Source organism: Cervus canadensis, chromosome 6, assembly GCF_019320065.1.
Source record: "Cervus canadensis isolate Bull #8, Minnesota chromosome 6, ASM1932006v1, whole genome shotgun sequence".
NCBI lineage: Eukaryota > Metazoa > Chordata > Mammalia > Artiodactyla > Cervidae > Cervus > Cervus canadensis.
Genome location: NC_057391.1, coordinates 18117366 through 18141490, shown reverse-complemented (window position 1 = coordinate 18141490; position 24125 = coordinate 18117366). Strand labels below are relative to the sequence as shown.

General features: G+C 36.9%; 1 protein-coding gene across 2 annotated transcripts in view; it reads right to left on the bottom strand.

Annotated features, from left to right (window-relative positions):
* Nucleotides 1–4764: 4764 nt before the first annotated feature.
* The window catches only part of ARIH1 (ariadne RBR E3 ubiquitin protein ligase 1), a 98143-nt gene continuing 78782 nt past the window's right edge, over nucleotides 4765–24125 (bottom strand). For both annotated transcript variants that reach the window (XM_043471004.1, XM_043471005.1), the window contains 7 exons: nucleotides 22495–22537; nucleotides 21908–21979; nucleotides 19125–19255; nucleotides 15910–15967; nucleotides 10239–10499; nucleotides 9078–9190; nucleotides 4765–8113 (listed from right to left, as the gene is read on the bottom strand). In XM_043471004.1, the coding sequence (XP_043326939.1) occupies nucleotides 8029–8113; nucleotides 9078–9190; nucleotides 10239–10499; nucleotides 15910–15967; nucleotides 19125–19255; nucleotides 21908–21979; nucleotides 22495–22537 (763 nt within the window). In that variant the 3' untranslated portion in view covers nucleotides 4765–8028. The remainder of the gene's footprint in view (nucleotides 8114–9077; nucleotides 9191–10238; nucleotides 10500–15909; nucleotides 15968–19124; nucleotides 19256–21907; nucleotides 21980–22494; nucleotides 22538–24125) is intronic.

Genomic DNA, 24125 nt, shown 5'->3' with positions numbered 1-24125 from the left:
AAGAACTTACAATTTTAAAGCATTCTATTAGAATGTTTACTGCCAAGTAGATCCACAAGAGGTGTTCCTAAATTCTGGTAATCATTTTATGTGGCACTCCCTGAGAAAAGGATGTGACCTACATAGGCGGGAGTACACATAGGAGTCTCCCTACAAGAGGAAGTTGGGAAATTCAGGAAGTAGTGATGTTTTTGGATAGGGTCCCTCAGAAAACTTGAGACTGTGTGTTTTCTTCCTCATTCCTTAGGAACCCCATTTGGCCAACTGATTCGAGAATCAGATTCTGATTCACAATTCTAAGACACTGTCATTGGACATGCACTGAAGTAGTTTCTCGGGCACTGCTTTGGTGTTAAGCATACAGAAACCAATTTTAACCATCAGAAAGAAATCTAAAATCTATAGAAGCAAGTTTTCAGCCTAGACAGCTTTCCAGACAATTAACTATCTACCATAGAGAATTCTCTATAATCACCTTCCAAATTCCCACTCTGAAAGAAACTTGAATATTCCATTGCCAAAAGCAGGCAGCTTGAAAATTAAATACCAAACTTTTACATAGGTGGAATCCTGAAGAGGGATATACTGGTGCTAAATAAGACATCAAATCAGGAAATGTTACTTTGTGCATAAGAAGCCAGATCATCAGCTCAAAATAAGTAAGAGATGTGCTTTCTGGAGAGCGTTGGGAAATAAGAGGCTTGCTTTTAAACTCTCATTAAAACATCAGGGTGGCTCTGAAATGAGAGAAAAAGGCATACTTTGGGTCCTTCTTAAGAGTATCTGAGGTTAACAACAAAAAGACATGTTTTGAATAGAGAAAAGTCAAAAAGAATTGGTCATTGAGTAATCTGAGGTTGAAGTCCCTTAACTAGTCTGTATAAGTTTAGCAATTACTTTTGGCAAAGTTGTTTGAGAAGCAGCTAGAGTGATGAAATGAATTTAGTAGTCAAAATGTGCCTGCAGACCTGCCATTAACTGGCTAGGTGACTTTGAGCAACCCATGGAATCTCTACGTGGAATCAGGATAAAGTGCTTCAGACAGACTGCTTTATTTCACCATGGTAAAACAGTTCCCAACACTGCGGGTGCTGACTGAAGGACCTTAGGTTTCAATCTTCATTCGGCCACTTACAGATGGTCTGAGAGAGGGAACCCACCTCCTTTGAGCTTCTATCGTCTTCCTTATAAAATGGAGATGGTAACTATCTCATATGATTTTGAGTTTCAAAAACACGGACATGAAGCATTTAGTAAACACGAAATAAGTTAGACATGAGTATCTATCATATACAAACTCTTTACATTTATTTAAAAAGAAAACTTTCAGGGCATTTTGGTGTTGTTGAGGACACTTGTGATGTACAGCCAGCAAAACATTATCTCTAAGATCTGCTTCTTCATCCACAGGGGTAAGCCCCCCAAAGTCACATTTGTACCAACCATAATGTCCCAAGGGTCTGTTGGGTTTTCTATACATGTGTCTGGGACAGTTAACATGTAACACCTAGAGCTATGGTGGTAGTGGAGAGGAAAAGCAGAAGCCTTTAGAATGATGTAGATTATACAGACAATGCCAGTTTTAGGAGTCCAAAATGGCTTTCCAGTTCCTGGATCCAATCTCATCCTGCTCTGGGAGTCTATGAGACAACTTTGCATCCTTATTTTTTCCCTAAATTAGTACTAGTATGCTCATTAGTTGTAACAGGCTTTGTTTTTCTGCTGATTTTCTTTGATCCTCACAACATTCCTATAAAAAATATTATGAGGAAAAATATATATATATTATGAGAGAATGAACACATGGAATCCGACAAGTATGACACCACCATAAATGCTGTTAAAGTCTGAATTACTAGTCTTGACACCTTTCTTCTCATAAAATAGGACAGCAATCCCTACTTTGTTTTAGGGCTGCCCAGAAGATACAAATAATTTAAGTAAGGCATCTGGCAAGAAGTGCTCAAATTATAGCTCCTATTGAAAGCAAAAGTGTTAGCTGCTCATGTCTGACTCTGCAACCCCATGGACTGTAGCCTGCCAGGCGCCTCTGTCCATGGGATTCTCCAGGTAAGAATAGTAGAGTGGGTTGACATTACCTTCTTCAGGAGATCTTCCCAACCCAGGGATCAAACTCAGGTCTCCTACCTTACAGGCAGATTCTTTACTGTCTGAGCCACCAGTACCCCATCTTACAAAGGGAAAACTGTGGCTGAGAAACACAGATATTCTTTCTACTGCACCAACCACACTCGGAATAAAAATAAGAGAAAATACACTGTCTTAAAACATACAAGTTGATCCAAAGAATGAAAAAGGAATGGCCAAGAAGCAGCTTGTGACTTTCAAGTGCTCTGAATTTAACTGATTAAATGAAATTGTGCATTGACTTGAAACGGATAGCTTAACCAACATCCTTTGCTCACTCTACTTCCAGACAGGGTTCTTTCTCTTACTAAGAAAACGTATTGCCAGTTGATGTGAATATTCTATTCAGGTTGTCAGTTCTACAGTACTTTTGGTTTTGTGAATTTATTTTCTCCAAGGTGTACCACTTATCAAAACACCAGTAACAAAAAAAAATAACCAATTGGGCACTTCGCACTGGACACTTAGGAGGCAGCATTCCACAAAACCCACTCAGCTAGAGCATACAGCATGGCCCTTTCCTGAGCCTGTGAATTTGCCACAAGCCCTATTGTCCCATCTGACTATACAGTGCTCAGCTATGCTCGTCTTGGCAACTATGTTAAGTATCTACATCAATGAACTCAGCCTTGCCTATGGGTCTTAGACAGCACTGCACAAGCATCAGGGTTGGGTGTGGCTTTAAAAATTAACACTGCTCAGGACACAACCCAGAGCAATTAAATCATGACTTCTATGGGGTGAAACTCAAGCATAGTTGTTTTTTTTGGCTTGTCCTTTTGAAGTTATCTGTGATTTCAATGTGTAAAATGAACAATGACTTCTAGTTGCAACACAAGTTGGAAAATGATAGGCCCATGTGCAGCTCTTCTCTGACCCATATTTAAGAATATTTTAATAACATTTCAAAATTGAGAGGCTCCTCTCAGAGCCCTCTTAGCCCAGGGCAGACTATTAAAATATTTACTTGGTTCTTGTAGACATCTGAGTTTGACTCTTGTATTGCTATCACTTGAGACCCATGGATTACTGTGGTAATAAAGCTGTGCTTTTGGCATTGTTAGAGCTGCTATGTTATCAATATGTGACTAATTTATATTCTAATTGGCTTCCACTCTGAAAATGGCCCTAAACAAACATTATATATAGTTTAATCATAGTCTAAAAATTGTTTTTCAAAAGAATCTCATATATTATTTTCACTACTGTAAAAGCTACTGGTCTCTGCTCCTGCAGTAGGCATTATTTGATTATTTCTGGTTGAACATTTCCGAGTTAGCTATTTCATCTTGGGTAATTAAGTGGAGAAACAAATTCCTTAAAATGAACCAGAAACACACCAACTTTATCCCCAAAGAACCCTGAAAAAATATGAGGATTCACGCTTTTTCCTGTTTCTAAATGAGCCAAGGTCTCCCCCTAATTCTTACAACTTATTTTCTGAAAAGTTTCACAGGTTCCACAGGAGAAATGCTGAGAAACAGATGGAAATACGCTTTTCTGTGCATTTTCAGTTATAAAACAAATTCTCCTACAAGTTCCAATGGACAATGCAAAAATTTTCACACTGGAAATTCATTTAACAAATAATTAGACCTACAACTGCAAATTACTTGGCCACTGTTGATCAAATCAAATGATGCTGAACTCTCTACTCTCAACTACCATGTTTAATAGTCTTCTCATGATGCCAGTCCCAGTCACCAAGATGGGAAGGGTTATTCTTCTATCCATGGCTGATTTTTATGATGAGGCAAAACAGAGAGCCATATTAGTTGCAAATCCTGCAAGAGCAAATTAAAGATCAGATGTAGCATATAGCCTTCCTCTAACAGGAACAGTAACAGGTATTTATAGTCTTTGATAGGTTCAAAAGTACACTACAGATTAGATAAGAACCACCTCTCAGGATCAAATGCTACCTCATTCTGAAACCAGATTAACAAAATATGATACAAAGAGGTAGCATGATGCTGCTCAGAAAGAATAAAGCTTAAGTTTGAGATAGGAGACATCGTGAAATCTTGGACAAGTTGCTTAATCTTGTTGAGTAATATTACCTTTCTTTTAGACAATGATACAAGTTAAAGTGTTCTGAAGATATAAGTGATAAATGAACTCTGGTAATTGTAAATCCAAATAAGACCAAATTAAACTGTCCTAAAATCTGGCCTTGAATATTAATGACAAAGATCTCAACTTTGGGACCTTCTTTAAGACAACTCTCCCCTCATTCTGGCAGGAGATATCAGCTTCTAAAAGTGCAAGTGGAAGTACTGTGAAGGAGTTTCAAGTCTGAGAATGACTTTTAAATATTTTATCTCTATAAATTGACAAAGATCTACTGAGCATCTAGCATCACTGTTATAAAATGAATAGCAATCTAAGTTCAATGTTCAAGACACAGAACTTGGAAAGCTTCCAGTAAATGCTCTGAAGGCTTCATTAACCAAGTTTATTGTTGGGGAGAGTCTCATTCACAGTTCCCTGCAAAGAAACTAAACCAAATCTTGACATTTTATGTTAAGTAGGAACAGTGAATAAGGCACATAATATAGGTGACTCTTAGGCCACCAAGGTCTTTTTCTTAATATAAAAATAAACATAAGTAACTAATGAAATAACAAAATAAAAGTTTATTTTATTAGAATTAGGAATGTTCTTTCCCTGTGGGCAACCTGAACAGTCCAGTTACAATGAAAATCTAGTAACAGTTATTTCCAAAGCACAGTGTGCTCTATGCACAAAATTACAGGGTTACGAGCATTGAATCAATTTACCGATCTGATTGTCTCACCAACCCGCCCCCCCCCCCCCCCCCCAAGTGCTCTATACCGGGATTTTTGTACATCAAGTCCTTTTCTCTCTTACGCTAAATTTCAGTTCCTAATCATGGCTGATCTGCATTTTACACTGCAGATTCAACCACTTCAAATCAAGTCAGTCAGTCTTGGATCTGCTATATTTGTGTGTATGTATACACATGTGTATTTAATGTATTTATTTAAACACACATAAAACACATACAATCTGGGTTGCAGCGGATTACACAGAATTTAGAGTCTGATGATATATGCCACTCAATTTTACCACTGTGGTTTGTAGTCCTGCGCTTTGGATCAACAATTTTATTGTAAATTATTTAAGTCCATCTACTGCTCAATGAATTGTTCAAATGATGCATGCAATTTTCAGAAGACCTCAAGAAGACAAGGGAGACCCTGGTGCTGACCATGAATAGAGCCCTCTGACAGAAAGACTTAGGTAGGTGAAACAGGGAAGCCGTCATATCATATGGCTTAAGACCTACCCCAGCTGAGATCACTGAAGTCATTGACAATGAAAGTGATTAACTGATGGGAGTTCTGTCAAATATGGAGATAGTTGTTAAAAGCTTGAACTGGAAAAGGCCAATTCATCTTGATCCATACATATTAGGGAATGCACCCACAACTGCAATACCCTCAGGTAAATATGCCAACACTGCAACTAGAAAACAGCTCTAAAAAGCACTGTTCTTCCATGGGTGGGGGCTGTTATTATGAAGTGCACACACTGTTTTTGGATACCTCTTGTAAGGGGAGCGTGTAAAAAGGATTTATGACACTCAAATCTAGATACTGTAGTTAACCATGTAAGATATTTCTTAAAACACCACATATACACAAAACATTTTAAGGGGACCACATATATCTAGATAGCAACTCTGGCTGCTTTTCAAAGTTACCAGGGAAAGGAACTTATTCAAGCTTTCTTAAAAAAAAAATCCTTAGTTTTGATAAATGCCTTTTAAGATTGATGCAGTCATTTAAAATAAAATCAAATGGTTGACAGGGAAAGGGAAGGAGAAAGAGAATAAGGAAGAAGCAGACACTGAGTTCAGATTTGCACCTGAGGTGGCAAGGGAGGGGAGGATAAAAGGTATAGGTAAAGTTGATCCTAGAGCGACAAGTGGTTTAAGGAAGCAGCATAATATACTCAGCAAACATTCACTGATTTCTGATGGGAAAAGAACAGTTGCAAGGACATCTCATGTAACAACCTTTTCTAAAAGGAAAAGTAGGGTTGATTTAGCAAAGCCTAACTTAGGCAAAAGGCCAGAGGAAAGTGAACCTACTTCCCAATGGAGTAGTAAGATGTATGGTGCAAGAGCAGACAAAGCTGCCTCACAAAAGGTAAACACTCCCTAGGCGCAAGACATTTAGAGGAAGACAAAGAGGTCCTTCAGCCAGAAGTGGTATTTAGTATTAAGACCTCATATAGTTGCCTAGTTCACTCTGTACTCCTGTATAAAACTGACAGATTTAGGGATGAAAAATACCACAGCCAGAATGGCCTAAACAGATACATAGTTAATAAAACCACCACCATCCTTTACTTTTAACATAGCTCTTAGTAGAAATTTCATAAAAATGGACATCACAGCTAAAACGCCTTATTAATTCTCCTATCTGTTGACAAATAGAAAAGAAGCAAACAGTGATTTCTATTTAAATGCACTAGATGGGAATATCAAGTTCTAGGATGTTTGCCTTCAAACTGAACCCACAGCAACACACACAAGCAATTTCAGTATCTGCCATTTTTAATTCACAATCTGAATCTAAGTGAATGGCTATTTATTTATATTTATATTTAAAGCAAAAATGTCCTATTTGACACCCTAACATAAAGAAGGGGTGAGAGAAGAGCCATAACTAAAAATCTTAAAAGGCTCAAAGCAGCAATTAAAGGGACAAATTTTTGAAATGTTTCCTCTGGATGTGACAGGAAGCCGAGGAAGCCTTCAGCTGTGTGTCTGACACGGGCACACAAAGGCTTCCATAGATGTACGAGGCTGCGGAGAGGGATGAGGTTGGAGACTGGGTCACTCTTCAGTGGCAGCAACAAAGCTCCCTGCTGCAGCCCTTACCAGGCCACGGCATTTAGTCAGAGCTTGACCCCTCTGTGCTCGACCAGGGGCTGGCAATTCCGGGCATGAGACCCAGGGCCAGCAACAAATACATCAAAACCAGAGAGGGCAAAGTAATTTCAGGAAAGGGAAATCAAAGAACTCGAGTTAGGTCTTCCAGAGGTGCTAAACCAACACACCTTTTATCCCAACCCTCAACCCTGGAAAGATAAAGCAAACTGAAAGAAAATGCACAGCAAATAGACATAATCTTGAAGATTTTTAAAGAATAAATATTTTTTGTAATTAAACATTATGCAAACACGTGCCACGCTTGCTTTGTCCATGCATATGCACTATATACAATTTTGAAAAATACTGTGTTGTCCTCTTGTTTTAAAAGTCATATACAAAGTTTTTTTTGTTTTTTTGTTTAATTCCTCTTTCTGCCTACCCTCTTCCCCGCCCCAAGAATTTTCTTTACAAGGAACTAATCATTATTCACTCATGACCTTGGGGTATGAGAGAGAGACAGTCTGTGTGTGTGGGTGTATCTGTATGTGTAGGGGAGAAACGGGAGAGGTCCTTTACCAAAGTACAACAAAATGGCTGGTTTGGACATGAAAAGCAGTGTCAAGGAGCTGTTTTAAATTTTAACTGTACTACACTCAGGAAAAAGAAAATGAAAAAAAGGAGTCAGCTTTGAGAATGAAGCTACGTTACAAGTTAAAGTTGGAGGGCTTTTAGTGTGTCTGTCACACTTTTGTTGGCGGCCTAGAATACTGTTGTACAATGGTTTATCTACCTTTTTTTTTATTACAATATAATTTACTTAAACTTTCCGTTAACAAAACAGAATTCTGGTTCTACAGACCAGCAGTGTCAGAACAGGCTTAGTGCCTCCTTGTTTGTGTTTGTTTTGTTTGTTTTAATTGCATGAGCACTCTAGATGGTAAAGTTTTCAGAGTTCATTTTATGCAGGGCCATTCTCAGTCCTCAATGTACTCCCACAGATCTTTTTCATAGCCTTCATGCACATGCTGTAACAAAACCCTTCGTCGACTCTCACAGTATCTGTAATCAAAGAGAAAAAAAAAAAAAGAACACCTGTTGTCAGCCTCCAATAATTTTTTTTTACAAGAGGCATTTACTTGTTTTGTAGGGCTCCCTATAGTTTATCCAGACATAGAACCAAGCACCTGTTTTTAAAAGGCATATTTTTAGGTCTAGATGTAAAGACATGACAATTTCTAATTTTCAAAAGGTATTTTTCGGAGTTTCTAGTTTGGGGAAATTAATTCCAGAGCAATAAAAAGGGCTTAGAAATTATCTGATTCAATCTTATCATTCTACAGGTAAGTAAACAGTTTTAGGAAGAAGTAATTTCAGGGGGTATTTATTCACAACTGTAAAATCTTAAAAGTACTAGTGGTTGCTATAATTGGCTAAGGGAAGTGAAAATATTACTCAGGACTAAATTTTCAAGTCTTGCAAACTCCCAGAGGTTTCTACTACTATTAAAGAGAAAACAACGTTTGCCAGAAAATAACTTTTGGAGAAAGAGCTCTATGTGAGAAAGCAAACATTTTGCATCTTTTGCTTAAGAGGTGACATCTCTTAAAGTATCATCTATCCCTAGGACAAAGTAAATCTCTCCTTGGAAAATCCAATCTTAGAAAAAAATCTTTTAAAAGTCTGGGTAGCTCACTTGCCAAGAGCCACGATCCACAGGATCCCTAGGCCAGGGCCAACATCTTATTCTCACCCCTCATCCTAATAGTCACTTGCCCTTTTTGGGCTCCTTCTTCCTGTCAGGGCAATAACTACATAGATAAAGCCACATGGAAGAAGCAGGATCAGCCAGTGGGACAAATTCCTCCCTATGCCCAAAGGACGGAAGCAATCTGTGAGAAACATGGCAGCAGGTCAGTCACTGAATATGCTAAACCCAAGTCTCACCATCATCTAACTTCACCACTACGGCATACCAGACCACCAGTGGCAGACATCTCTGCTCAACAACTAAAAATAAACTTACCTGTACTTATCTTGTACTTTCTGCTTTATATCCTGCAGAGAGTCTTGGGAAATATCTCGTTCGAGGTAACCCGAGAGCACCTCTGTGGCATTCTCTAGATCTGCTTGGTTATTCTGCAAGAGGAAGAAGAACATACAGTAAATTCTGCCTTCAAAAGAAACCTAAGAGACAAGCCATCTTAGCTGCTTCCTTGATAAGACTGTACTCAACACCAGTTTTCACAGGTGGTCAACTGCACCTCTGAAGTCCTTCATTACTTCCACCTCTAACAATTTGTTTTCTCTTTTTTTCTCTCAGAAGAGCTTTTTAACTATAAAAAGAACCAAAGATTTATCCATTACCTCTGGAAGAATACCAAGTACAATTTGAAAGAACTTTAAGAAAACATTCTTGAAAATCTTCTAGCTCTGAAAACTATTATGCTAAAGCCTAAGGAACAAACAGAAACGCATTATTATTTCTATCTAGCTAGATACCTAATCAGAAAACACTGTATGGAAGATTAAAATTTTGTTATCTGTTACTAGTATAGCTAGTTCTGTACATTTACCCATCTAAATTCCCATCTGCTAGTCATTGTTACTGTCTAGCCATCTATCCACATCAATACTGCATGCATAAATTTTAAATGAGCATCTCTACTTGAAAAAACTTTACTGCTGAAAGCCCCCTTTTAGTCACTACTTCTCCACAAAAGACAAGCACCATATTTACTTCTAATACTGTGTTATTCGTTTTACCTGAATAGACTTTTGAAAGAACTTACGATGTGCCTGGTGTTACATAAGCATTATACATGGATTGTCTCACTTAAACATCTTAACATTTCTAGAAAAGTATAATCCCCATTCTAAAACAGAGATATAGAAGAGGTTAAGTAATTTGCTTCAAGTCAACAGAGCTAAAAAGTGATGAAATCAAGATTCAAATTCAGGACTAATTCCAGAGCCTGCACACTTAATCACTAGCTGGCTAAACCACACCAATTTGAATGTAGTTTACAGCAAGATATCTGAATTTTTTTGTACCTTCCTAATAAACACTAAACTTTTGATCCACATTCGGGGGCAATGAGTAATCTTTAAAACTCTTATCTATAAAAGATAAGTAGTCCTATGACACACAGGTGGTTTTTTTTACCCACTCAGTAACCATTCCTACCTCAAAGATAATGGACTGGTTATTCTTTTTGAGGTAGAAAGCGAAGACATAAGTGTACATGAGTGTGGCACGACACTGGCAGAGGACATCGACTGCTTTCTTCAGGAACTGCACCTCAATCCAGGACATGTTGTGCTGCTGCATCTCTTCCATTTTCTGCTTCACCTGAGCATATAGTTTGTGCTCAAAGCGGAGACTCTGCATGTGGTTCATATAGCGATTACAGTAGAACAGGTACCTCTGCAGGGCTGCCCTAGATCTCTGTCCCATTAAGAAAAATTAAGGTCACATAGTTATAACAAATTTATTATAGGCACACAAAACCTGATATCATATTTACTGATGAAATGGAATAGGAATTTAGGCTAAAATCAAGAACAAAGAGACATCTATTGCTACCTCTGTTACTTAATATTTTTTGAAAGTCCTATAGCTGTACTTTCCAATATAGCAGCCAGCAGTCACATATGGCTATTAAAATTAAAAATTCAGTTTCTTACTGCTGCAGTCCATGTCTACCAAATCAGACAGTGGTAATAAGAACATTTCCATCATTATGAATATTCTACTGGATAGCTCTGTTCTGCAGTGTGCAATAAGGTACATCAATATTTTAAAGTAAAAAACAAAAGAGAGGCAACCAGATATCATATAACACCTAATATAATGCAACAGAAACTACACAGTACATTTAACACCAGTTAAGTGTTCTGTGTTCTTTCCACATCCCTCACCAAATCATCTGAATTCAAGTACCTAGAATTAACCACCAGTTTCAGCAAGTTTAGGAATAGAAGAACCTATTAAATAAAACCAGGGAGTTACACCTGGGAAATCCAGAATATAAAAATGCTACAGCACAAAAATGACTTAAGTTTCCTCAACAAATAAATGGCAAATAAAGAAGAAGGAAGAAGAAAAAAAAGCCCCAAAACATGAAAGGACCTACAGATTGTAACATCACATCCAACTTGTGGACCTATATGAATCCTCATTTGAACCAATTATAAAAAAGTTTATGAGATAAAATGGGGACACTGGAACACTGGAACACATATTAACAAAATACTGCTTCAAAAATATATAATAAATATATAGCATAATTATAAAATAACATAATAAATATACAAACATAAACATTACTACAGTTTTATGAAAAGTCTTTAAAGTACATGAAGTATTAAAATGAAGTATTAAAATATGATGAAGTATTTAAAAATATGATACCAGGTCTAAATTTGTTTTATATTGTTTATCATACTGCAAAAATAATTCACATGGGTCTCTCTTATTATACTGTAAATGTTAAGGAGATACACTTTTAAAAAAGTAATCTTGGGACTTGTCCAGTTGTCCAGTGGTTAAGACTTTGAGCTCCCACTGCAGGGGAGAATGGGTTTGATCCCTGGTCGGGGAACTAAGATTCCACAGTTTAGTTCAGTTGCTCAGTCATGTACGACTCTTTCCGACCCCATGGACTGCAGCATGCCAGGCTTCACTGAAACTCCAATACTTTGGCCACCTGATGCAAAGAAGTGACTCACTGGAAAAGACCCTGATGCTGGGAAAGATTGAAGGCAGGAGGAGAAGGGGACGACAGAGGATGAAATGGTTGGATGGCATCACCAACTCAATGGACGTGAGTTTGAGCAAGATTCCACAAGCAGCCAAAAATATCATTTTCTTCATGTTAAGCACTAGACATAACAAGATTAAAAAAAAGCAATCTTGTTGTAACTATAGTACTTAATATCTAAAAAATGATTGTTAAATGTAACTACTATAGAAGGGTTCTTACCACACACATGTGTTTCTTTTCTTTAACCATCATCTCCTCTTCCTTTCCTCATGCCTAAGGCCTACAAACAGTACAGATACTACAAGGCCCTATACTTGGTCTCTTGCTCAGAAACACTAACTCTGAACCACACAACTAGCCAACCACATGATCCAGTATCTTACAACATGGAAACACCTAAAAAAACCTACACAAGTCATATTATTTTAGCAGTCAGGTAGGTATTAAATCAATGCTTACACAGTGGAAAATTATGCCAATCATATCTAAAAATACTATGACAATTACATCTATTCATTATTAGACAAAAATAATAGTATTGCTATTAGATATGATTGTATATAATAAAATTATGCCAATTATTTCTAAAAATAGAATATGTAAAGATTTATCTACTTGGCATTTTACCTCCATACAAAGCACTAGTATTTTCAAGCCTGTCAAATACCCAAGATGAAATGGAAAACCTAAATCATGCATTAAAATGTATGTTATAGGTCTTAATATGACTAAGAATTCTCAAACAGCTTGCATCATTAAAATAATTTAAAAATTCAATATGGAAAAAAAAAACAACACCCATACTACCACTGCAAATAATACCCATTTTTAAATCAAATGCCAGAATCTGGACTGAGAAATGCAATGTCCCGAAAGCGCTTTGGAAAAACACACAAAACAATAACCTGATTGCTTAGAAAACGGGCAGGCAATCCAGCTGCTGCCTGTTTTTGTTTTCAAAGTTAACCTGAAACACGCCATGTCCACTCCCTTAAGTCTATGGCTGAGTCAGCAAGCATTGCAGGAGAAGGACGGGACTGAGTAACTCTAACAGACTGTATGGTCTGCTAAGCTGACCACTCACAGGGGTGTATTGACTCCGGGTTAGTAGATAAGAAAATTTAGGGAATTCCCTGGCAATCCGGTGCTCTGACAGCCAGGGACCCAGGTTCAATCCCCAGTTGGAAAACTAACATGCCGCAAGCCACACAGTGTGGTCACAGAAAAGAAAAAAGAAAAGAAAAAAGTACCATCTATGTTCTTTCTGTACTGTGTGCCAACCTTCTAGCACTTTTTTAAGAACTACAACTGCCTAAAAATGGAAAACAAACAAACGAACTACAACTGCTGAGAAGCGGGCAAAAGAGGGTGAGATGGTTGCACAGTACCACTGACTCAACAGACATGAGTCTGAGCAAACACAGGGAATGGAATAGCGAAGGACAGGGAAGCCTTGCGCACTGCAGTCCATGGGGTCACAAAGAGTCGGACACAACTTAGCAACAACAATATAACATAAATAGAATCATGTGACAGAGATCACAGAATGCTATCTGTTGACACTGGCTTTTTCACTCAGCATGGTGCCCATGACATCTAAATCGCTATGTGGATCAACAGTTCATTTATTGTTATCACTGAATAATATTTCACAGTATGGATTACCATGGTTTGTTTAATCATTCACCAATTAAGCAAAATTGTAGGTGTTTCCAGTTTGGGACTATAACAAAGCTGCTATGAACCACTGTTTAAAAAAAAAGAACTACAACTGCCAGAAAACACTAGGCCAGAGTATGGAAGTAGAGGAAGTGAGGAAGGAATAAGCTAGGTGTGTGCTCCATTCTGGGAGGTATGGCTCCTACTAAATAAACAAATAGAGTCAACTCATATAAACCCCTTTCCCTGCGCACTCGCAGGGTCACAAGATCCTAGTTTAGGCCAATATATACATGACCTAGAAAAATAATGCAATCTAATGTCTACAATCTACACATTAAAAGGGCTGAGAAGCTATGTCCAATAATCCACCCTCCCTGCAGATCTCAGAAAGGAATTCTACCAGCACCCAAACACTTACCAGGTCAAGGATAACCCATATACTTTCCATTGTCAGCAAATTCTGGCTAGATCAAGCTAGTACTAAAGAACCTGCCTGCCAATACAGGAGACGTAAGAGACCCAAGTTCGATCTATGGGTCAGGAAGATCCCATGGAGAAGGAATTGGCAACCCACTCCAGTATTCTTGTTTGGAGAACTCCATGAACAGAGGAGCCTGGCAAGCTACAATCCATGGATTGGGCAAAGAGTTGGACATGACTGAAGCAACTTAGCACACAAAAACTAAAAGCCCCCCCTGGTAATTAGGAAAAACATAATGCTATACATAAGAGAAAAACAGCATTTCTTTATGGATTGAAAAAAATATTATCAAAATTAGAAGAAAACTTTAGGACAAAAGCAGAAAGCCAGAAGGGAGGAAAAAGCTAAGATTTAAAAACAAACAAACCTGAAACAGAAGGATATGCAATGACAAACTGGGCTGAATAAAAATGGAAGAGAGGAATCAATTCAAAACGGAGGGTAGGAAAGGCATCATTCTCATGGTAGAGTTCTTTATACAAAGGTTACATGGGACAATGTTTCTCAAATTATAGCCTAAGGGTACTAGAGGGAACTGGAGTAGGGGTGCCAAATGATCTCATTTAAACAGACCATGGAAATTTTTAAATATTAAAAATCTGATAATAACCTGAAGAAAACACACTCTGGACCACCTGAATAAACTTATCAGAATCAATGCTTTTAGGTCTTACATTTGTAAAATGACTAAAATTGGTATTAAGCTGTATTACTTTAACTGCACCAGAGTTGGGAATAAGTGACAGGAAATACATTAATAATAAATTCTGATCAAATCAAATCAAATTTTGATGCACTGTAGGGGTGGTGAAAAGGCAATGGTTGATATATAGAAAACTGATGGGAGAACAAATTAGCATGTGGTACTTATAGTAGTATAAGCAGCACTAAATAAAAAAATTCTGGGTCTTAGCTATCAACAGTAATTTAATTTCAACAAATAACTTATCTAATTAGTTTTTACTTGAGTTTCACTGGTTGTGGGTTTCTTTTTTTTTTTTTTTGGTTGTGGGTTTCTTCATTTGGTTGTATAGCTGCTTAAAATAGTCCAGCTGGTTTTACTTTAAACACAGTTAATATAGTAATATTATAATGAATATAATGTAAACCAACATTGTTATCTGTGGTTTTTTTCCCCCTTTAAAAGGATCACAAGTACTGTAGACATCTGTAATATGATAGCCTAGGTTCTGTAAATATATTCTTTTGTATTTACAGTAATTTAAAGAAATTTTAAAGGAGCCTTTGAAAAGTGAAATAATAACAAACAGGTCGTGTTCTGACTTGCATCTTGGCAAGACAAGTCATTTTAAAAGATTCTGGGAGGAGAAATGGGGAATTTCAATACAGAATGTATGAATGTAAGGTATGACTAAATTCCAGAATTCTACTATTAAGGCAGAATTGCCAGGCTGAAAGGAATTCAAAGTGTTACTGAATCTAATCCACACCTCTTCTATAAAAGTGGGTTATTTCCTTATTCAGTAAGAGGGAAATCCCTACCTCCTGACAGTTCATTCCAAGTTACCTAAAATCATTAGAACTTCTTTTTTTTTTTTTTAGAACTTCTTGATGAACAATGAAGTCATTAATTAATTAATTAAAAAGAAGTGAGGCTGCACATAAGTAGCAGCAGTGCCATTTAACAAATACTGTTCTTTAGACTCTTTGCTGGGAAGGGAAAATCTTACTACTGAAGACTACTGAAACCTGGAGTATGCTATATGACTAGATTGATTTTTTTTTTTAAATGCAAACACATCTATAAATAGGAATACTCCTAATATGTATTTTGCATAAGATTCCCTTTCTACATGTACACAGATATACAGTATTTATTGGAGTATCCTTTAACAAATCTTTCAGAATTGAACTCTTTTGCTAAATTATTCCCTAATCATATAATGCACATTCCTCTTCACCCGTTACCTGAAAATAAATGTACTTACCTCCTGTGCGTCTCTTGCTGCCTTTGCATCATCCTCATTATAGCGGTTACAGTTGTACCTGAAGTAAGTAAAGAGGATTCCATAAAGCCATAAATCAATGAAAAGGGAACAAATCACAGAATTTTAGCCTGGATATAGCGATTATGTAGAGCCAATATTCTCCTTTACAAAGATAAAATGAGGAGGGGAAAAAAAAAAAGCCCCTAGGTGTTTGAATCCTTTCCAAAAGAGTGTGTCTCTTCTCTATTAGTAATAAGCAGTTTCCCACCCCCTGAGGTAGTCCACTCCAATAAGTTTACTGATAATCATTGGAAAACATTGTTATTCTTCCATTTACCAACCGTAGCTTGAACTTCTAATTCACTTTTTGAAGAAAGAGACTATCTCATCTCCTACACTGTCTGTTATTTAGTCAAATATTTTCAATCTTTCCAGGATTACTCACCTTGTTACCCTCACCTGTATACACCAAAGAGAATCAACTGCTGACAGACTGTTGTGTAACAAGTGCTGTGCTACATGCTTTATATGCTCCTAACAGTTTATGAGACGCCCCGAAAACTCAATATACAGAATGAGGAGCAAGGGGAAATCTGCCCAGAGAAGTCCGCTCAGAGTGGAGATGTGTAAGACGGGCACGTCTCCTTCTTCTGATTACCCGTTTTATTTTATGGGAGCCTACATTATGAGTACAACTGACATATACTATATTCTATCCACTTACTAAAGACTTTAACTGTACTATCACATTTAATCCCCTCAATTACCTTATGAAATATGTATCATTATCCTCACTGAGCAGATGAAGAATCCAATTTTGAGAAGATAAGCAACATATTTAAGATCACAAAAGAAGAGTTTCAGAGGTGGAAATTAATCTGATGCCCCTCTGCCAATTGAGACCCATGCTCTTAACTAGTGGATTCATATCTTCAGAATCTTTTTAACGATGACCTTTTTAGAAGAATTTTGAATTTAATATAAATCTTGTTAAACTGAATTTATTACTCCAGCTTGTCAAATCCTTTAATATTAAAATGGTTTATATATTCAACATCCCTCTTTTGATATAACCCCAAAATGTATATAAAATTTTTATATTAATTCAAGAAAATCATCAGTACAACTGAACAGAAAAGCAGTATATAGTTTACGTGAATAAAAAAGATGTGGACAAAGCCTTTCAGCAAACCTTAAAGCATTCCACTAGGAAGACACAAATCTATTACCTCACTGATTGCATCTCGAAGTTTTTAAAGTAACCCAGAACACAATTCACCTGAGTCAAGAGACATTAATTGTCCCCCACCTTGATTAGTAATCCTCTCTTACCAATAATTATTCTACTCACAAATAAGCCTGAAGATGCCTCTCCTCTCTATCTACTGGTCAACAATTAACACATTTTCTTCCTAACTGATATATCCTCAAAAACTTTCCTTTTGATATTTGTTAGATATTTTTAAGCCTCAACTCACTCTGGGCTTTACTCTGCCAACATTAAGAATTTTAAGGTCAAGAAAGCAAGGAGGGCTCATCTCTATTTCCAACTGAGATGACTGATAGTGCTATTTGGAATGTTACTTTGAAGATTCTGAGATATTTTCCGATTTAAACAAGAAAGCACAGCAAGGATTCGTTCGCAATGTTAGCCATGGGAAAAGGCAAGACGCAGGCAACATTTCTGACACCCCGGGTCCGGGCCACTCTTCATGCTTCTGCAGTCGCCATTTGTTTTGTACCCCTTTCATTTTTCAACCCAGTTCATTTACAATTTGAGTTGTGCTCAGAGATTTCCTTATATACACACAAAAGTCTCTTTAATACTTCTCCCCCATCCCCTCTCCTCTTCACTAAACTTGTTTATATACACTCAAATTAATTTAGTTTCCGGGAACATGCTAATCCTTCAACTTGCATTCCTAAACTCCAAATATCTTTCCTTGGCTCTGACAGCAGTAAAATCACTTTCTTTTTTTCACCTAACCAATTAGTTTTTACCTAGTTTAGAATCAATTTCAGACAATCCCTCTTACTATTCCTCTAATTAATGAAATGAATGAACACTCCAAAGTAACTAAAAGGGAAGGCTTGCCATTGTCTTAAGTTCAGACTCTCCTCATCTTGTCTTGAGCTTGCAATCCTCCCCCCAACTCTCTACAAAGCAGCCACAATGTCCAGATAAGGTATGGAAAGCACCTAATACAGAGCACTCTCATCTAAACTACAGATCTAATGTTGTTACTATTAGTTAAAATACTTCTGGTAATTGTCCACTACTTCAGGTCCCAGTCTACTTTCTCTTTTCCTATTCCCCACAATTTATGAGGGGCCACAAACTCAAACACCAACAGGAGACAAATGCAAATAACATAAACTAGTGAAAAGGGCAATCTGCACATTATAACTCCCAGAAATATTTTCACATTTACCAGGAGATGCGCTAGCTCTCATTTTTCTTGTTTTGAGAAAAATGCAACAAGACATCCTCAATCTAACTTGCATTTCCCCCACATGCATGATAAGAAACATGCAGGGAACAAAGGTATGTATCACTACCAAATGTGCCATCATAAGACACGAAAATGCCAATAAGCTTTGGTCTTAGGGAAAACATTAAACTGCAGTAAAGGCTCCATCTAAAAAGCAACCAACCAATTCCAGGTGATTTTTGTCTAAAAGAAATGCAGGCCTGTTCTTATGTTTCAATGAATGCTAAAACTCTGGATTTCACTGGGTAATTTTCCATTTCTTAAAGTTTGGGACCAATTTTTTTGTCTAATGGCATGCAGGATAACTAAAACACAACTGTGGATTGGGTTCTGCCAAGTCTCTTAGTTTTTAATTATTGTCTAGAGAGACATATTAGACAACACAACTCTTTTCTGAGTAAGTCATGTACTATCACATTCTTCTACCTTTGCTCATGCTGCTCCTTTTGACCTGAATGTTTTTCCTGCCACTTTTTGAACAAATGGAGCTCTTAGTCTTCCTTAAAGTCAACTCAGCTATTACCTGCTCTGTGAAATAAACCTAATTAAACTCTCTCTTTGGATATCTTGCATACACTTCTAGCACTGATCACACCCTGTATTCATTTATCTAGTCCCAAGTTAGAGGGTGATTTTCATGAGGCAGAAACCTTATTCATAATATAAGGCAGATACATCACACAGTTATGTGAACATGTTCTTCCCTTCATTTCCCCAACCTACCAGGCAGATCCATGTGGTTCCCAAGGGCCAAGACACACCCAGCAAAACTCTGCTTTACAGTTCTGGTTACGACAGACCATGTGATTACAACCGCCATCCTTCTCAATTGTGACATGGCATTTGGGACATTCCTATGAAGAGAAACTATAAAGTTGGTGTCAATGCTACACTGAGGAGAAGCCAGTTCTAGATTTGGTTTATTTTCAAATTAATACTGTGATTTATTGTGATTGATACATGTAAAGCACTTAGAACAGTGTCAAACACTTAAGTACTATTGAAAATGAGTTATTATTACAGGTTTTTTAAGATGCATGACAATTTAAGGATTTGTTTTTTAGTGGGGTTGGGGGACAAAAACATTTTAAGTACTTTTAACCATACACATAGTAATAATAGTTTTATGAGAGGCTAAACATTTTGTTCCTGTAAACATATTGTTCTAGTGCCATCTGGAAATAATTATTGAATACTTCCTGTATCCCATACACTGTTCTCAGTGTTCTACACGTATTAACTCATAATCCTTATAGTGGTCTTACTCCCATTTCCATTCATCAGATGAATAAACTAAGAGAAAATTTTAAAGAAACGAATCCAAGGTTATACAAGTAGGAAATGGTAGAGTTAGGATTCAAACCCAAGCAATTTGGCCTTAAGAGTCAGGCAAGCAAGACTGATAATTCTTTTTGTGGCTACTGAATTTCCCAACTTTCTTCTGCCAAATACCCTGGTTAACATCTTTTCATTGTGGTTCCTTTATAACCGTGCTGCAGAGATTACATCCCCCTGCCCAAGTCTGTATCGTTTTCTTGGTTGCTAATGAGCCAAAGTCATTACCCTGTCGGCACATCTAATTTTTTTCCTCTTGAAAAATTCAGAGAACAAAACTTACTCATTATTTTTAATAAAACTATGAATAAGATGTAAAGCTTGGATTTTTGCTGTATGTTTTTGTGTTGATGTCTATTACGCCCGTAAGGAAAGAAAGTATCACCCAACATAATATTTGTATAATTCAGCTAAAGTGAACAGACTTTACTGTCCATAAACTATAGTAATTCAAAAGAGGTCAATACCATGAGATTTTAAAATATGTTTCATTCTGTATATCTTGGCTATAATTAACTAAATAGTATGGATTTCTTAATATAACAACAACCTGCAAATCTGGTAACAAAATAAGCTTCTGCATGTCTCCATTTCAGAAAAACCCTCAGTTTTATCTCAAAACCTCCAACTAGATAAATCTATTATTACAAATTGCCATTCTTACTTAATAATCTACCCTCTAAACAAAGTCAAGCATATTCAAACCCATACTCCCGATTTTAAATATCTTGGGGATTTAGAGTATGTAGGGATTTTCCAGATGCAGAAGAGTGTAGTTTATAATCAAACTACTTAGGGAAAATACAACTGCTCTAAATACTAATCTGACAGCATATTTAAGGATCTAGGACTTTAATGAACATTTCTGGTGGAGAAATCTTCAATTTTTGAAGAAGAATGCCTGAGTAACAGGAAATTTTTTAAAAAATAAAAAAGCAACCATCTTCTGACATTATAGTAAGGTTTTCTTAAGTGCCGTAAGGTATGTTTATCATGCTGGTTTCAGAGACATAGAAATGCTAATTTCAAAACTACATTCCCCAAAGATGTGGGTATTTGTTTTATGCAACAGGACTGTTTTATTGCCAATGCTTTCTGGGAGACAGAAATGTACACATGTTTTAATCTTTTGGGGTAGAGCAGGGTATCAGTGGTATAGAATCATGTGCTGGCCGTCATTTAAGCACTCCTTATTCTTATCATTATCCCATGACTGAGTGATGGAAGACTGCAAAGTTATAACTAACTCTGGTCAGACAACTCAATATTCTTTAAAGCATCATCATCATATGTGAAAGACAACAATAAAAATAAACAGCCCATGAATAACACTATTATTCACCACTCTTCCTATTCAGATAGGAGATAAGATTGGATGTTTATACAATTTCCTACAAAAAATTGGCTGGGTACACAGTTTGGATTCAAATGCTTACCACTTAGGGACAGAAAAGAAGGGTGTTCAAGTTTATTTGCATTTGTAAGACATTCCTCTAGGGTTTAAGACATGGTTTATGTCATAAAGATACTGAACTTTGAAACTAGTATCACGACCAATGAATTCAAAAAATAAACCCCCCAAAACCAAGGATACTCATGTTATCCTTAAGCTTCCATTTTTCAGGAATCAAGTCTTTTAGTAAATCATATTTTGGAAGTTTAACATGTTAAAAACGTTAAATTTGTTAAGCCCAGTTCAGTTACATAATAAAGTTACTCATTTACTCTGACTCAATACTGCCCCCTAAAGAATAACTCCTTAAAAGTTAAACCCTGGAGATTTTAAGAGGCAGAAATATAGCCTAGTTTAAAAAAGAAAAAGGCTAGATACAATAAACTCTACCTTGGTATACTAGAAGGCAGCCAAGAATTTACATGAAAAGATATTATCAAACCCCAGGGTAGAAAACTGATTAAGCAACCACTACTTTTCTGATGGAAGAAAACTAAAGCAGAGTATTACACATACTACAGTAGAGTATTCAATAAAACAAACTCAAACAGTAAAACTAAGGATAATCATTAATAGGCATTCTGAAAACAAAAAGCAAACTCTAATCAACTAAAAGGGAAAACAAGGTCCTTTAGTAGGTAAACTTACTGCTTTTGAAGTTGATACACCTATTCTGCTCAGTTTCAAAACCAAGGGTTTACTGAAGGAAGATACCAACCTTTGTGTTGGCTGCAATCCAATTAGAGGTTTCACTGTCATCATCACACTTTTTAATCCACTTCTTCAACCACTGTTTGAAAACAAGAACTGTTACAGCACAACAGAAGACTTAAGGATAGCAAATGACATCAACATATAGTCAAGCTTAAACATAAAAGCCAAAAGACAGGATTATCACTGGATTTACTGCCTTTCCAAGAAATCCTGTGATTCTCATTTATAGTCCAGGTACATTTAAAAAAATAAATAAATCAACCAAAGGACGACTTTCTCTGGCTGCAACTAAGTGGGGAACCTAGAGCCCAACAAGAAGCCCAGATGCAAGGTGTGTCATTCCCTTTAGCTAATTATAAAGCATTCCAAGGGAGGTGCCTTAACCCTCCTCATCCTGATAATTAGGAGAAGACTTTATTCCTAAGGAATGTTCCCTGAATATTTGCAAAGATCACACGAAATAAAAAGGACAAAATACCATGTTCCGACTACCAATGAACAAATAACAAATGTGGGCTGTGACTTAAAGTTATCAAGTCTTAGAAGTACTCTACTACCTTATTTAAAAATGAAAATGCCAGGCACACTCACCTTACATTTAACAGGGTCATGCCAATTTTCTCCACAGTTAAAGCTGTTAAGTGACACAAGAGTTAAAAGAATTAAGTCCTACCTACTGTGAGTAAACAAACAAACAACCTCATGCTTTACAGTACCTCCGTACTCTCACCAGTTTCCAGGGACTGGCAAATACAAGGACAGGACCCATGTCTATTTTACTCCGTAGTAATTTATTTAGCACTTAGTACTAGGGCCAGCACATACCGAGCGTCTGTGTGCGAAATGAAGGATGAAGACGGTTTATCATGACGATTACAGGATAAATGACTGACTAGCTACCCAACTGCTGTGTGCTGTGTGCTGAGCCGCTCAGTCGTGTCCGACTCTCTGCGACCCCATGGACTAGAGCCCGCCAGGCTCCTCTGTCCATGGGGGTTCTCCAGGCTAGAATACTGGAGTGGGTTGCCATGCCCTTCTCCAGACCAAACTGTTAAGACAATACAATCAGTTTAGTTAGAGCTGTATTTTTCTGATAGTTTTTAATATGTGTAATTCCTTGCTGCAACCACTAACTGAACTAAAATGAAATCATGTTCAATAATCTGAACTTAAATTTCAACCAAGGCTTCATAGGCATATATTAAATATTTTAACATTCCAGATGAAGAGCTAGTCTGACTTCGTATGGTAATTTCATACTTTAGTACTAATGCACAGTAAGTAGTATGTGGGAAACAGGTCACATATTTTTGCAAGATCCAAACAATGAACCTCAGCCTAGTATAGTGCGCCAAACAAGGTACAAGACAAAAGATGATGACTACATATTCTCCAAGACTATGTTAACTGCTAATTCCTTTCTGCTTTCTAGGAGCATGGTGTATGTATTTGTTTAAAAAGTACAAATTAAGAATAAACACTGCCCTTGTGGCTCAGATGGTAAAGAGTCTGCCTGCAACGCTGGAAACCCTGGTTCTATCCCTGGATCAGCAAGATCCCCTGGAGAAGGAAATGGCAACCCACTCCAGTATCCTTGCCTTAAAATTCCATGGACAGAGGAGCGAGGCAGGCTAAAGTGCACGGGGTCGCAAAGAATCAGACACGACTGAGCAACTAAAACTACTAAGAATGAAAACAAATGCTTGCGAAAAAAATAACTGTGGAATGGCTGATCAATTAGCTAATCAAGTACTTTGGGAATGCCAAAAATCCTTTGCAAATTAGAAGAATAAAGTGCTCTCAGTTTAAATGAAGCCAGGATAATGGTTACTTCTGGAAAAGAAGACAGGGAATGGAATAGAGAAGGGAACATCAAGAAGCTTCAAATGTATCTTACACGTTTTATTTCTTGACAAAAACAAACTGATTTTGATTAAGGAGGGCTGTAACTTTATAAGTATTTAAGTATTGCTGTTATTCTCTACAATAAATCTGTATTTGAAATACTTCATACACAAAATATATTTAAAAGCAGGGAAGGAAATTAGACTCCACACTCTGTCTACAAAGTAAATTCTGAAATTGATAATGTATAACCTTTACCAAAATAGCATGTATTTTACACAACTCAATCTCTATGAGTTTACTTATTCTTTTGGGAAATATTTAGTATTAATGATGCTAAGACTAATTCTATTGCTGTTTGCAGAGCAAATTCCCTA